The 16,598-nt window shown below is 36.6% G+C and overlaps 1 protein-coding gene and 1 long non-coding RNA gene across 2 annotated transcripts in view; one reads left to right on the top strand and one right to left on the bottom strand.

The window, feature by feature from the left end:
• LOC124309267 (serine-rich adhesin for platelets-like) overlaps positions 1 to 7,167 on the bottom strand; it is a 40,709-nt gene extending 33,542 nt beyond the window's left edge. The window contains exons 1-2 of the mRNA XM_046772732.1: positions 6,261 to 7,167; positions 800 to 1,444 (exon numbers count right to left, since the gene is read on the bottom strand). Of these exons, the coding sequence (XP_046628688.1) occupies positions 800 to 1,195 (396 nt within the window). The 5' untranslated portion in view covers positions 1,196 to 1,444; positions 6,261 to 7,167. The remainder of the gene's footprint in view (positions 1 to 799; positions 1,445 to 6,260) is intronic.
• A 627-nt stretch (positions 7,168 to 7,794) lies between these two features.
• LOC124309277 (uncharacterized) lies at positions 7,795 to 10,529 on the top strand. Its single transcript, XR_006909214.1, has 2 exons — positions 7,795 to 8,125; positions 9,872 to 10,529. It is a non-coding gene; the product is annotated as an uncharacterized LOC124309277 (long non-coding RNA).
• Positions 10,530 to 16,598: the final 6,069 nt, after the last annotated feature.

Genomic DNA, 16,598 nt, shown 5'->3' with positions numbered 1-16,598 from the left:
CGGCATTAAAACCGATCATCGAATTCAAGGCGTTGTTGTTCGGTTAGAGTGTTCGCCTAGTTTCGTTTCAATCTCGTTTCATCTTTTTCTTCCGCAGGCTCTTTACCATTGACTATTTCTTACAGCAACATCTCACTAGACCCGTTCTCTCCATCACCCGTGTGATCTACCTATATCTATAAACCCATTAGCCGAGTTTTGAACGTTACGTGTCTTTTTATTTCCGATGCCGCGAATATTCGGAGACCAGGTATAATTCGAAGGAAGAATAAATATTTGCGTGACAAATATCTAGTGAAATTTTCTTTGCCGCGTACGAAATGAAATCATTGATTTTTCTGAATACCTACGAATTTTTTTGGAATTTTCAGAAATTTTTTATAATTCCGTAATCCAAAATTTTCCAACGCTCTATTTATGAAACTATTCGTTCCTGCCTCTGAAATTTCTTCGGTCTTATCTAATGTACAACCATTTACGAAAGCCTATACAGAACCTGAGGACTCGATCTCCGTTTTTGAAAATTTTTTAAATTCTCTAAAACAGGTATTTCAAAATCGTCAAGAATTCCAAAAAAATCATACACATGTAGTAGCATCATTGAATTCATTTTACAGAAAATACAAAAAAATTCCACCGGATATTTGTCTAACCAATTTATCAATTTATCTCGTCAACTCAGTCACGATTAATATTTGTCAATTTTCTTTTTTCTCCTAATTCTCACCGCGACTCGCTTTTGGCTAAGAATATCTATCCAACAACGCAGCAAACGAATACTTTCAACTCGGATCCTCACCTCGTCTCCTTCGCCAAGTGTTCCCCAGGAGCATACCGCCCGGCTTGCGGGACTCTCGGAAGCGCAGCTTTGAACGAAGAGCTTCCTGACCTTCTCCGAGGTCTTGTTACCGCCCTCGAATTTCAGCCCGAACCCCAGCCGTTCCCCCGGGAGTCTGAAAACGTCGACCTCTTCTTCGGGGTGTGCCTCGGGTCCGATGGCCTCGTTCCTCTCCTCGCGATCATCGTCGACTTGAGCGCCGTTCTCGTTATCGGACCGTTTTTTAACCCCGTCGATATTATCCGTCTCGTTTCCGATCGACAAGACAGTCACGAAATTCTCCAATTCCGCGGCATCCGCGTTGCCAACGCTAACAACGGTGACGAATTCCTCGTGTCCGTTCTTCAGAATCTCCATCTTTCTCCAATTCTTTGCCTTTTTCTTTAATATCTTCCGTTTTTATTTATTTATTTATTTTTTCCTTCAACGAGAAACTCTCCCTTTTTTTTTTTCTTTATCACTCGACATCAGCGATCTCTCAATTTGGTCCATTCATTATTTCATCTGCTCCTCTTCCTCCGCACAGCAACGTGTATATATGGGTGCATGTATATATACATACGCCTCGGTTAATCCAGAGTTATGCCGTCGAGTAATAGCCAAACCCTGAAATTATATAAGTTTTAAGTTTATTTAACAGATTGTCAATATACAGTATATAAATATTTCGTCGTTTATAAGCTTAATGTGAAGAAATCGGCCCTCTCTCTCTCTCGCTCTCTCTCTTTCTCTGTATCAGGATATGCAAATAACGTCGTTAAATTACAAAATTCATAATCGCACCGAAGCAAGACCATCAACCGGTAAGAAACTCCACGTAACTTTGATCCCGCCTACTCGTTTCAACCGAATATCATATCCACGCGCAGCTTTGTCACGTTTGTTCAACGATCAAAGGCCTCTCGGATTTTCTCATAACATACATACCAATTTAATTTCCTCCTCCGTCGAGCGTAATTATTCTTCTCTTCATTTCCGATATAACAACAACAACAACAGTAACAACAATAATAGTAATAATAATAACGCGAATAGACGTAAAGATTTCTAAACACCCCGATCATCGGGAGAAAGTATAATATCGTAATTGTAACACATGTACCTATAGATATATTATAGACACATGTATGATATGCGGGTACAGAGCTCGAAAATTCTTTTCTACCTTGCTCTCTCTCTCTCTCTCTCTTTCTCTTTTTCTCTTTCTCCCACCGGAATCCGATTGATATATCAGCAACCGCACAACAGGGTCACAAGAGACCCTCGACCTACGACCCCGACTAGGCGACTCGGCGAAGAATGTAGGAAATAGAAAGTAGAATATCGCGTTAGCAAATCGGCGAGATCTGCAAGTCGCGGAGAATTTGCGGTGCGCGACGTTTGAAAGTTCGGTATGATATCTAAATTACACTAAATCACGTTAGGTTTTTACATTTTGTCCGACTGGGGTTTCATTCGGTTGTCATTTAACACTTTGAGTCACACTTTGTTGCCACGAGTCAACTTTGACATCAAGATAGTATGCTGTGGGTTTCGGGCTCGCTGATTAGTAATCTGAAAGCAGACTTCAAAGATTCGCGATGGTGGATCGAATACGATATGGACGAAAATTTCAAATTCAATCGAATACGGTAAAAAAAAAAAAAAAAAACTCTACGCAGGGATTTCAGGGGTCGATGATTGGATTCGTTGTACCGAATTTTCGAAAACACATCCTCGTCACAGAGTTTTTTCTCCGGATTCGATCGAATCTGAAATTTTCGTCGGGCATATTTGATCCGCCATTTTGAGTTCATTAAATCAGCGACCTTTGAAAAAAACCGCAAAGAAATACGTTTTCAAAGTATTCTAAACATGCAAAAAAAAAATGTATATAAAATAGGTGATTCGCCACTGGGACCCAAAGTGTTAAATACGCAACAAGTTTAATTCACCTATTTCCTAAATCCTGCACTCATATTTCCGCATCATTAATCCTCGATCTCCGGCTTCGCGACGACTTGGGATGACGGTATTCGGCCAGGGTTTGGTCCATGCGCGAGTGTCGGCAGGATGACGACGACGAGGATGATGACGGTAGGTGGTTAACTCTCTTTCGAAGAGATCGGTGCCCGTACAAGTGCGAGTAACGGTCCCCGACGCCGGCGGTGGTTTCTGCCGTCCCCGCCGCGTGCATTCCTAACATCACTCGAACGTTAAAAGAGCCTTATACACCGGCTATCTTCCTCGAGTTACTCTCGTCTCATCTCCCGACGTGTGCACGCACGCAACAACACACTTGTCAGATATTTTTCAGACGCATCGTGCGCCTCGTACGTACACACGCGACACACGTATGCCTTGAAAAAGGACGAGACGTGAGAGAATTCGCAACGCGTTGCGAAAAATTTATAACGTAGAGTCAAGATAGCGGAGAAGAGGAAAAGAGAAAAATAACGAACGAAGGTAATTTTCAAAATTTCAAAACTCGCGATTCACTCATCTCGAATATAATGTTTGTATACATGCAGTCAAATTTAAACGTTCGTATCGAATACAAGATGAAGATTCGAGTTTATAGTATAGTCTTGACCTTTTTGATACAAAATTTGATTATCTATTAAATGAAATCGAATACAGCATTCCGACTTGTACAGTTATAGAGATATTTCGGTTAATAGAGTGTTTGCAAAATTGCAAACGGTACTTTTAGAATTTTCACTTCCGAATTCCGGTTTGACGAGACTTCGTTGAAGGGTAAAAAATTAAATTTTCGAAGGGTGCGTAAGTGGGGAAAAAAAAAAAAAAAATAACCGGCCTAATCGAAAATCGTAATTGTTATACCTACGCAAAAGAAATACACACCTACATGTTACATATGGAACGATCGGCAAGAACCCGCGTATTTCGACATACGACTCAGAACCTGTTTTACAGTCAGAGAAGACGGTGATACCTGCACATACACGTGTATAATATACTAAAATCGTGGACTCGTATTAAACGCGATTCGAGTCGATTCGAGTCGAACCTCGATCTCGAAGTTGGTATAGTTGGATGGCACAGGTAGGTGGTAGATGCCAATGTGAGCCCAAATCTGGCTGGGTAATTGAACGGGGAGAATAATGGAGGAGCATTTTATATACGGCTCGGAGGCTTTGACCGGCCTGAAAATTAGTACGCAGTAAAATTGAAGAATGAAAAAATTAACGCGTGCCCGAGTTAGCGAGGAGACGAAGAAACAAACTAAAGAAAATGACGATAAAAAAAGAGAAACAACAAAAAAAAAAAAAAAAAACCACGACGTATATTCTCCGATTTCTTTCAAATTGTATACAGTTATCGGAAGTGGTAAACGATGTTACACGCGCAGCATTCAACTCGAGACTGCACATTGAGGCTTGTGGTTAACTATGAAAAGCGGCATCCGGTATATGGGAGGTTTTAGTTCCCTTTTTTTTATTCTTCTTTCTTCTCGTGGTTTTTTTTTTCTTTTTTTTTTCCACGACGAAACGAGTAACCGACCGTTGTCCAACCCGACAATAGAGGAAATGTTACGCAAATAACAGAAAGAGAGAGAGAACGAACGGTGTACATATGACGGCTAGACGTCACACCTGACGGGTCTCGACAGCGTTGCACATATGATGTAGGTAAGTACATTACATAGGTATACACACACACACACACACACACTCTTAGAAAACTGAATAATAATTATCCATGCAGGTATTGTAATGGTATATTTTTATACATACATACGCATTCTCCACAAACTACTTGTCGTTACGTTTTCTCACGCAATCGATGATGTCTTGTATAATGTCGTAACGAAACAAACGGTTAAAATTAATTATTGAAAAAGGTGGGGAAAAACAATGATTCCTGATGTTTATTATTACGTTCTTTAATTACGCCTGTAACAAAGCGAGAATAAAAAGAATCGAAAAATCATGGATTGTCGGAATTTCGCGGATCTGTGAATCCCTCGGTAAATAATTCTGGAGATTCGGCCGGTAGCGTGGCCTGTATAATTTGTCAAGTATCTGAAGCGGCTCACGCGTGTTGAGTAAAACTGGTTTTGCATCGTGGAATTTTGTAAAAATTTCACACGACAGTGACATAAGTACAGTGATTCGAAAGAGAAAAATAACCAAATACTCTGCAGTGTTGTTATGACAGCGTAATAATAAACAATTACCTTATATGAATATAATGCGCAATTCCCCGAACCGTATCGAATGCAATTAATTTTGCGATATAACAACGGAGAAAGTTTCTATTCCCTCTGTACCTATGAATATACACATAATTACCGATATTAACGAGCTTAAAAATCAATCTCGAAACAGACTGCCTTTCGTAAATGCTATAAAAATCATCGATCCGTGATCGCAAATTTCTCGGAAACGTTTGTTCAGCGCTGTAATTTCTGGAAACATATAGTCCCGAAATGTACGTACGTATATAGTAGGGTGGTTCATTTTTTAACGTTTTCTTTTTAAGTTGCCACTCGAAAAATTTTCGACAAATACGGAGAAAAATTGTCGTATAACCTGGAGGAGATGGGAAAATATTTAAAGTCGCTACCAATTATGGTAATATTTTTTATTAATATTAAACTACATACAAGTCCGCAAGGTGTGCAGATAAAAATAAATCAAAAATATATCAATAATTGTTAGAGACCTCTAAATATTTTCCTACTTCCTCCAGGTTTTAAGACAATGTTTGTTTTTTTCAGTACTTGGAAAGAAAAAAAAAGAAGTTAACAAATGTCAACCCACCCTAATATGTAGGTATGTATTACGATTTACAGGTGGGCATACTTATGATGTGTGCAGAAGCGCATGATGCGAATAAACGACGAGACCTTGTTACATCTCCCAGCTCGATGAATCTAGGCCGGCCGTCTCTTTCCACGCATCTTTTATCCACAGAGTATGTACACACAAGCATTCGAAATATGTAGGTCTACACGAGTTTACCGTATAGACCTTGTCTTGCCCATACGAGATCCGACTACGGTCTCGGTTTTAAGCGGTAACTTCATCGTTAAACGGTCGACGCGGAATTGGTCGATGATAAGAAGTATAATTGGAACGTATACTTAATCTCAAGGATGAACGATCAGTGGTCAACGTTCCAGAGAGATTTAAATTTACCGCCACCAAATCGGCGGTGAATAAAACAAATGATCTGCTCCCACGATGCAACGCGAGTATAGATTTTCCGTTTCTGGCATTTCTATCGCCGATAATCGCTGAGATACCTAAATTTTTAAGAGGTTAGAAACTGTACTCTCATCATTCGGTCAAACCTATACATACAGCTAATACCGCAAGTTTGTCTATACATGTAAATAACATAAACGCACGCGTGTAAGATGTGATGAAAATTTAAATACTTTCCGCCTTGAGCATAAAAAATTTTTACCGCTTACCTTGTAGCTTATATATATTCCGTATAATTATCCAACACTTCGAAAGCCGCCTGTCCATCACGTTTTCAGTCAACGTTTACGGTGAATGTACTCGATTCCTCCCAATGTAAATCGCGAGTCCTGTCATCCCTCGGATGAAATACGGAACTGCATCCTATGTTATATATGATGAATTTTCACGGTGGACAGAAGAAGATACAACTCGAAGACACTCCCGGGAACGAATAATCTCTGCTCTGTATCTCGTTCTTCTTGCTACATTGCCGACGATGAGAGGAGGCGGTTTACCGCAGTGATATAGCAGCACGGTATAATACAAGACTCTCTGTATCTAGCAGCTGACCGCGGAATTCACCCGAAGTGTCCTATATATGTATATATATATATATAACACACGCGTGCACAGCGCAGGTAAACAGAATTATTACTCGAACTTGGTAAATAACGATTGAAATTGTCACTAATTCACGGACATATGATGATACGAACAAGTGTACGAGGGAATAAATTCCCCGAAACAAAAAACGGCCGATCGTTTGGCGATGGAGACGGGAAATCAGAACGACAGAAATTTTCCCGCCGCTCGAAACAAAAGAACTTTGAATATGTAACGAATCCGTCGAAGTGCTAGCAAATTCACACGAGTCCTCGAAATACAGTCGTGCGATGGTGCGTAACTTGTATTTGAAAGTTGGGAGTTTCGACCGCGCGCGCCTGACAGTTTTTATTTTTACAGAGTTGCAGCTGGGCTTAGATTTATTGCGGTAAAATACTGGATATATTTTTACTTGAAAAATAGCGTAAACGGGAATAGTAATATGAAGAACAACACGCACGGTACATTTTTATCATGCGGCGACAAGCCAGAATATTCGTGGTATCCTCATCGCGTGCATTCTGGACGACGCGCCACGGATAACTGGTAACCTGCTGCTGCCTTTCTATCGGCTTCTCACTCCCGACGCGTCGCTGTGTCTCCGGTTGTGGCCCCCAGGCGTAAAACCAGCCCCGAGTTTCTTCGCGATCTACCTGCAGCTGTAATTCACACGCGTTCCTTTTTGTCTTTATTATGATTATTATTTACTCGTCGCTCCTTCCGTCGGGAGAAACGAAAATTCTTCGCTGAATCTCGAATTTGCTTAACCGAAATAAAAACACGACCGCGCTCTGGAATCAAGTCGTATTTCGTAATAAACATCAATTTTGGCATCATGTTTTCGTCCGAATCGATCCGACGCGATTATTTAGCAGCCTGAGAGCCTGCGCGAGGCTTTATGTGTCTCGATAGGTGAACGAAGAGCCGAAAACGATGAAAAAATAATCAGCTGACAGTTCTCTCCGGCGCCATATTGGTACTCACTCAGCCTCGCCCAGATTTTGGGCTTCCTCGTTGATCTAGCGGAGAGAAAAGTCTTCGAATAAGGGTCGCCTTTTAGTAATTGCATGAAAAGTAACGCGTACTGCAAGGTACGGTATTAACGGTAAAACGTACCGCGGATAGCCTAGTTGGCCGACAACTTCGCGGGAGGAAATCTGGGTTGGCAGAGCAGAGACAAGCAACGCGCGCCTTCGACTTCACTTGTGGTTTTTCAACAATAGGCTTATCGAGGCCTTTTCCCAGTACTACGTATATCATTACCGCAGCCCGGCTTCCCCCGTGATACATACTTTACGTAAGAGGTCGAGGAAAATTATACTTGCATTTGTCGGATTCTTCGTACGAGGTGGGAATCAGTTTCAAGACCCCAAGACACGCGACCCATTCATTCAAGTCCGGTGATAATTTCCGCAGATTGTACTCGCCGCACTGGGTCAAGAATCATCCTGGCTGTCCTAGAAATAATTACTCGTTAGGACGTGGCGAGGTAAATACAGATTCATTGGACTAAAAAATTTTACATTATATCTGGAAAATTACATACCGCTGTTATTACATTACTCATAAACGCTTCCTTCCGCCATTCGCGAGCAGAGCGAATCTTTAATCGTCCAACTGGTAGATCAAAGAGTCAATTATCCAGAGTCTTCGAGTCGGTACAGAGAGATACCTTTAATCATGGGAAAATGAAAGACACACATACACACACACACACACACACGTATCAAGAGTTTGGTACGCACATAATCCATGGGCAAGAATGACTTTCGTGAAAGCGAATTTTTTACCCCGCAATCTCACCGAGAAGAGAAAGACATGCTGGAAGGCATCTTTGCTGCAGAATAAGCAGTGGCAGCATCGAGAAAACCAAGCCAAAGTTATAAGGTGGAATTATTTTATCATTCCACGAGTATCTGGCTGCGGATATAAAGAGGCCATGTGCTCTCGGGGCGCAAACTCAGTTTGAATCGAAATTACGCGAACTCTTGATACGATTGATGTTGTATTCCGTGTGTGTCGGCCGTCTTTCGTGAATTATAAAGATGAAAGAACAGTACTCGGATGATTTTTTTTCCATCATCCTTTTCTTTCTCCCTCTCTCTCTCTCTCTCTCTCTCTTATCACGTGTCGAAGACAAAGTCAAATATTATTCCAACTACCCGCGCGGTGAGGAAGAATCTTAATACAACTAAAAATTGCATTTATCACAAGCGGAAGTAATTAACAACACGTACAGTGAAACTCTGTATTATGACAGGGCGGATTAAAAATTGAAAAAATCATTCTATACGTCGTATTCGGCCATAACCGGGATGAGATGAGTGTGAAACAGGTGGTAACGGTAAAAGCATTCGGTAAACGTTCGTGTGCCGTGAGTATAGGTCCTACATATAGGTATAAAGTACACGCAAGTACGTTACACGTATAGACTCAGGTTCAAGGCGTCTCTGTCTCTCTTTCCCTTTTTTCTCTCTCTTTCTCTCGTGCTGAATTACGTGTAATATACATATAGTACCGCGTTATACATAAAACGTGTTCTTTAAACATGGTATAAAATGAATGAATTTACAAATAAAAATAATTAACAAAATAACGCGACTGCAGTTGAATTAAAAATCAATATAATAACAGCGCATCATCTCACTATTATTGTTATAAATATAGATTGAGGATGGTTAAGTTTCCCTTCCGTTTAAATCTGCAACCTGTTATATGCAACACACACACACACACCATATATCACGTATATACATATAAAACCGCAAGAAAGGGAAAGGCATTTGCGCGTAGTTCGCTGATACATGGTAGGTACAGAATTTCACTAGATTAAAACACGTCACCTTGTCCCAGTGCACTTTTAAGCGTTCACGAAGTCCGTATAGTGCGATGACGTCGAGGGCCGATTCGATACCCTACACCGGATACCCTACAGAACTCGAACAACAATTCCAATAATTAACCGGATGGAATTTTCTACCCGCCTCCCCCTCCCCGGATATTGCCTTTACTTTACATACATATAAAGTAATACATGGTTTACGATATTCTGTAGGTGCGTATAAAATTCGAGGTCACGGAGATAGCTTTCTTTTCAATTCTCATTTTTGCAGGCTGCACGAGTAGCGGTTATTATTATTATTATTGTTATTTGTCTTCTTTGTGTTTTTTTTTTTTTTTATGACATAAAGAACCGGTAATATTTACTATTATAATCCGTCCCAATTGTTTCCAGTTTTCGAAACTCTCGAGAGAAAAACGATATTACGATTTAGACAGAGATTGTGTCGGCAACATCGAATTTCATACAAGAAAAGCTTGGAATCTGGAACAACGTTGAGATAAATTTCAACAGAAGATTGTAAATTGAAGAATTGTAAGTGATTGTGAAGAAATACAAAAAAAAAAAAAAAACTCGTGCGCACAAGTATAAATATCCTGTAATAAGAATAGCAAATTAAAATACGTAATTTACACACATTATAATTGGATTAAATATATTTTCAATATCTTTCAATTTGTAGCTTATTAAAAATTATTTTATTGTAAGTTACGTTAAAGGATTGCAGCAATTATACTATATTTGTGATTTCATTCTTTCACGAAAGACACATGAAACACCGATAAACACCTTATTTTTTTCCCAACCATTTCCTACGTCGATTTTCTTTACAAGTTGTGTACAACAACAATTTCAGCGAATCACATATTGTAATCATTATCCGCTGTGCGTAAGTACTATAAATATATATATGAATTGATGAATATTCCAGAATTGACGGAGAAATTTTCGATGATCGGTTATCAGAATTATCATTATTGTTATTATTATTATTATTACAACAAGATCATTATGATTATTATTATTATTATATATAGATAAAGAAATATAGTTACGGCAAAACGTGCTTCGCATATAATAACTGACCGAATCTAAACTATTATGTATATCATATGCTTAAAGTATGTATGTATGTAGAGAAAATAATATGCTGCTCGGATTTATCAACATATCGTCAAGATCCGGCCAGTACCGGAATTATTTTCGTTTTTCCTAAACTTTTCTTACGACCCTTTTTTTTTTTTTTTTTTTTAATCACTACAATTTTTTCCCTCCGCAATCGCGTACCTGTGATGTATAATCAATCAGGGAAAGAAAGAAAAGCTGCTCTATTGAAATACATTGTAAGGTTCGAATTCGCATTGAAATATTAAATTCACATTTCACCGGTTCATTTCCTGCGTCACACGGCAAAACATTTTGGCACTTGCCGAATCGTCAATTATTTATCTATAACCGTCTCTCCCTCGCCTTTTTCATCGAAGTGAAATCGCCTTCTTCGCAAAAATCCTCTCGATAATGATCGATAAGTTAACGAGGACTATCACCTACGTATATAACAACATAATAGCACATGGAGATTTATTGTTCGAATGAATCATTCAATCTCCCATATTAGGTACGTAATAATAACTACCATGAAGTATTATAAACCGGTAGTTTCTCGTCAAATTTTTTAAAATTATTTTTAAAAAACATTTCATCCCCAGGATCATCGTCAAGATCAACCAATAAGTTTCAGGTTTTTTTTTTTTTTTTGGAACGTTAAATTCCGCCCGACTTTTCTTCCGTAATTTTTTTTTTTTTTTTTATTTTAATATTTCATAGTTATTTTCAATTTATTATTTATAACGACGCAGAGATCTCGGGAAGAGAATAAGTTAAACACGCCACGATTCGCAATTCGATCGTGCATGTTTCTATAATACGTATACACGCGTTTTAACATATCTTGCTGTAAAAATTTATCGCCGTGTTAATAATTAAGGGGCCATTCAAGTATTAGCTAACGATAAAACAGGGATAGAGCATTCAGAGAAACTTTATCAAATTTTTTTTATTATTAATTATACTATTAGGCATTCCAGGCAAGCGTTGGCTAACATGTGAAATTCTAAAAGCTTGAGAATAATAATAAAAAAAAAAAAAAATTTCTTTAAAAGGCGATGTTAATAATGCACGCATTTAAAAAATACACAATGAACGCAAAAAAAAATGCGTTAGCTAATATACTCGAATGACCCGTTAAATAAAGGAGGAGAGAGAGCAGCGACCGTACTTAGATTAATTTCCTGTTTCTCGCATATTTATACCTACCTAACATAATAATAATTACACTTACAATTAATAGCCACGTAGTTGCTTATAACGTGTTGTGCACAACGGTATATTATATTAGGATTATACCTACTCGGCGATACTTGATCGTCCGTGGTTAAATCTTGGAAACACTCTCATCTAATCGTTACAGCATTGTTAACAATCCGCAAATATTGCAATCACGGGAATACTGTTTTCTCTTCGCCTTATCAAAATTCTCAATTACCTACTCGACCATTTTTCCCCTACAAAGTGTGAATCTAAAGCTGAAACTTAGTAACAATTCTCTTGGCTAATATTACACTTTTTTATTATTATGAAGCATTCTCATTTATCGAGATAATTAAAATATATAAGAAACATTGAGAGTGAAAGAAAAAAAAAACTTATATTCGTTTATTTGTGCTTCTGAAATGATTGGTAATCGTTTTCAAACACAATTATTCAACTAAAAAATTACTAGCACATTTCACAACGTAAATTTATCATTAAAATGCTACAAATAGGATAAAACAACGAAAGCAAATTATCGGTTAAAGTTAAATGCATATGAATCAACCAATTACTGTATTGTTTGTACGGATGTGCGAACAATGTACCATTTCACGTAAAATTTGACTAACGAAAATTTATATTTTATTTTCATTCATCGCTTTTCTAACTTTGCTAACCCTATTGAAGAAGACTTAGAAACTTGACGATATTTCGCTCCGCGTTTCTTTTTTTCCTTCTCTTTCGTAAACTACATCGTTTAAGCTTCGCTAGAGAAATATAATGTATATATTATACATATACGTACGTTTAATGATAAGATACGGATATTATTGTATATTTGTAGAAATAAATTTTTACAAAATAAACCTCCAAGCTATTAGCAAATTTGCCGCTTTTTCTTTCTTCTCCTTTTGCTTTCGCACTATATTCTGTAACAATTATTCTCTTACGCCTAAATATAAGTATATGTATATATTTATATATACATATATAGATGTATCATTATTTATTTCTTTTTTTGTCTCCTGTTTCTTTTTTTTTCTTTTTTTTAATCATATTTTTTTAACCCAAAAATATAAGAATACCTACTTATAACAATTACACGCTATATTGCTCCGCCTCAATCCCCCCCCCATTGTTTAGTTGCAGGTATATATAAAATAAAATTAAAAAAAAAAAAAAAAAAAACGTCGCAAAAGAAACAGAGAAATATTGGGAGAAAGAAAACGATCATCTCAAGAGATCCATAATTGCTATCAAGAAAGTCTCGCATTGCCTATGATTATTACACCTTTCCGTTAAAAAAACTTCCGTTTTTTTTTTTACTTTACATTTTTTTTATTGTTTTTCCTTCCTTTTTCTACAGTTCTTTGATCTCAATTGCACTACGAACTCGGATTTAACGCCGATCAATCGCGAAATAGATTTAAACATACTTTTGTTTTAGCAGTGTTTCCGCATCATATAACAAAGCATCAGTCTTTTGGACTCGTTGCCAAATTAAGATCTCTCGACGATCCTCGTAAGACTACAATAATCGTACTAGTATTTTTCTTTTCACTTTTTTTCGTCATGTATTTTTTTAGTCATATACACGATATACGTAGATACGCGAAGATATTTTTATAATTATTATAATATAACCCGTTGCGATCAATCAATCCCTGTCCCAAGCATGTTAAACCTAAAACTATGTCCTTACTTTATTTCACCGCAACTATTGCAACTAATTCTATAGAAGAAGAAAAAAAAGGAAGAAGAAGAAGAAGAAGAAGAAATTAAACGGAAACGACTTTGCTGCAGGAATAAAAATTCCTGCGCAATTCCGTGTGTTATCAGATTAATTTCATTATATCGTTAACCGTACGAGACGTTCTTTACGACGTTTGTCGCTAATTGTTTATCACAACCTATAATAAAGTCGAGAATACAATTCGTGAATTAGCTAATCCCACCAGACGGTCAATAATGTTATAAAAATTCGAACGTGACGAACGAAAAAACAAAAATATACATATATATATATACACGTATGCAATAAGCGTACATTGTTCCGCAAAGATTAAACGCAATCGCGATTTTTCTTTTTCAAATTCTTTTTTACACCAGGTTAAGAAAAAGAGGATGAAAAATATTACCGCGTTCGTATGTAAACATATTATAATAAATAGCATTAGAATGTAAAATACGACCTCTCGATGCCCCTATATTCTTTATTGTTGTACCGTTGAGAATCAGTCATCTTAAGCAGAAGTAGTAGTTGTAGTAGTTGTTGTTGTTGTGGTAGTCGCTGCGTATCTTGGTGTGAAGTACCAAAAGAGAGATCTTCGAGTTGTTGAATCGCACGTCGGTATCTTCAGTGATGATTACGAGGTGAAGAAGATGAATGAATTCGAACGTTTATCGAGACAAACGAGAGCAACGACAAAATAGCGGACGAGAAATAATTACGTGAATGAAAAATTTGACCAACAAAAAGAAAAGATTACTCATTTTGGTTCATAGGAAACATTACCCGGTATTCCATTACTTGTTCCGTATAATAACTAATTGTAAGACCTGAGAGAAAACAAGGCGAGTGTAACAGCAGTAATAGAAGTAGAAGTAGTTGTAGTAGCAGCAACAGCGGCAACAGCATCGGCAGCAAAAATATATATATATATATTATAAATAATATATATTGTAAATAAATAACTTGAATATTACGCGTATATTAAGTGAAAACGATCAATGATTATCAGCGAATGAAAAAGAATTATTTATCTTTATATTCGACGTATAACGCTTATCGAAAAAAAACGTCCTTTAAGCACTTGAATTAAAACAGAAACGAAGAAATGAGTCGATTTATTAATTATATATTAACGATTGTTTAAAATCAAAAAAAAAAAAAAAAAAAAAAAACACACGGAATCAACGCGAAAATAAAAACCCTCAAAAATACTGTGTTTACATTGTAAGTTATCGTCGCGTAAGTTGGTTGGATAAAATATAAGATTTATAGCACGTACATATCGTTGTATTATTATGTATATTCATCGGTCACTTGCATTATATATCTTATTTTAACGTCAAACAAGAGAGGAATAATTAGGTATATACGCACCGAGTGATATGTCGGTACATCAAATATTATATGTACATGCATATGTACAGTTAAAAGTGTAAAATTGAAAAGAAAATTAATTCCCGACACTTGAATTCCCAAGAATCGTATCATCTTTTTTTTTTTCTTCTTATTCTTTTCAATCAAGAGAGCTAGACAATTAATTTTAATACACCAATTTGCTCAAATTGTAGTTAGCTATTTTTATTATTATTATTTTTGTTGTTGTTGGTTGTTGTTGTTGTTGTCGTTATTATTATTATTGTTTATAATCAAATACGACTATGGATTGTTCACCCATAAAAGGTTTCATATTTACACCAAATGTATTATAATTTTAGCCTTTGAAGATTCTATTAATTATTATCATCATTATTATTATAATTATTCTTATCGTTATTATTAGTATCGTTATTGTTTTATATTATTCCTGACGGTATCCGAGAGCGAAGAAGCTTCGATCGAGGGATTGTTGACTTCCTGTGGATTGCTGAAATATATCTTCGAAATGTTGCGCGAAAAACAAAATATACACCCCCACGCATAATCTCTACGTCGATTACCGCGTGGGTATGGATGTACATACGCATACGCGTACGCCCAGAGTTACTTCAGGGATGAATTGTTGCTTCAAGGATGAATATTATTATCTTCCGGGATGAACGATTTCGCATAATTATTATAATAAGCGTGCCTGTGTTTGTTTGTTTCTTTGACTTTATGTGTGTAACTCCGTGTAGATAAAATTATATTATTGTACATAAATCACGATAATAATGATAATAATAATAATAACAATAATAATAAAAATAACAATAAAAACAAGAAAAACAAACAATCAGAATTGTATTCGAGTAATACCTATAGATATTCGTATATTGTATATTTTCAGTCTGCCAGCGTGTTTTCGTGTCTTGACTACGTTTTTTTTTTTTTTTCCTGTCTTGTTTGTCTTGCTTTTACTTATTTATTTATTTTATTTTATTTTATTTTATTTTTTTTTCCTCATGATTTCCTTTCTCCCAAACGGACAAAGCGATCAGGGTATGTCACAACGAAACTAATCCAGGTATACTTCGTACCCGTACAACGTTATTAAAAACGCAACGAGTATGAGAAGATCACCTGAATTTCGTTTCGATTTGCGTTGAATTTTTTTTTTTTTTTTTTTTGCAGCTCTTTCATTTTTTCATGTATTTGTCGGTTCTGCCCGAAACGGCGAAAAATGTGTTTCAACAATCGCGGAAGTTGAAGCGCGCGTCACGTCTCTGAGTAAACGAAAAAGATCGTGACCGTCAGTTTCATATCCATCCCTCGCGTACCGCAAGAGGTATCAACGATCTAATTACCTACTTGCGTAGAGAGACATTTGCATAGATTTTTTTTTTTTTTTTTTTTCTTTTACTCGAACCTCCTCAATTTGCCATCATCTCTCTCGCGCGTCAAGTTGCCTTTACTGATAATCGAATCATCGTAGTTCTTTAATATTATACAATATAATGTATATATGTGTATGTATGTATGTATGTATGTATGTATATAAGACAAAGCTTTACACAACTTCCACTAATTTAGTGTATTTTAATTGTATGTATAATATTAATATTATATAATTATAATATAATGTAATTTATATGCATATACACTTTTGTACACATATATATGCATATAAATATAAATATATGTACATATATATATATA

Source organism: Neodiprion virginianus, chromosome 7 (assembly GCF_021901495.1).
Source record: "Neodiprion virginianus isolate iyNeoVirg1 chromosome 7, iyNeoVirg1.1, whole genome shotgun sequence".
In the NCBI taxonomy this organism is placed as follows: domain Eukaryota; kingdom Metazoa; phylum Arthropoda; class Insecta; order Hymenoptera; family Diprionidae; genus Neodiprion; species Neodiprion virginianus.
This window is presented reverse-complemented; position numbering and strand designations above follow the sequence as displayed.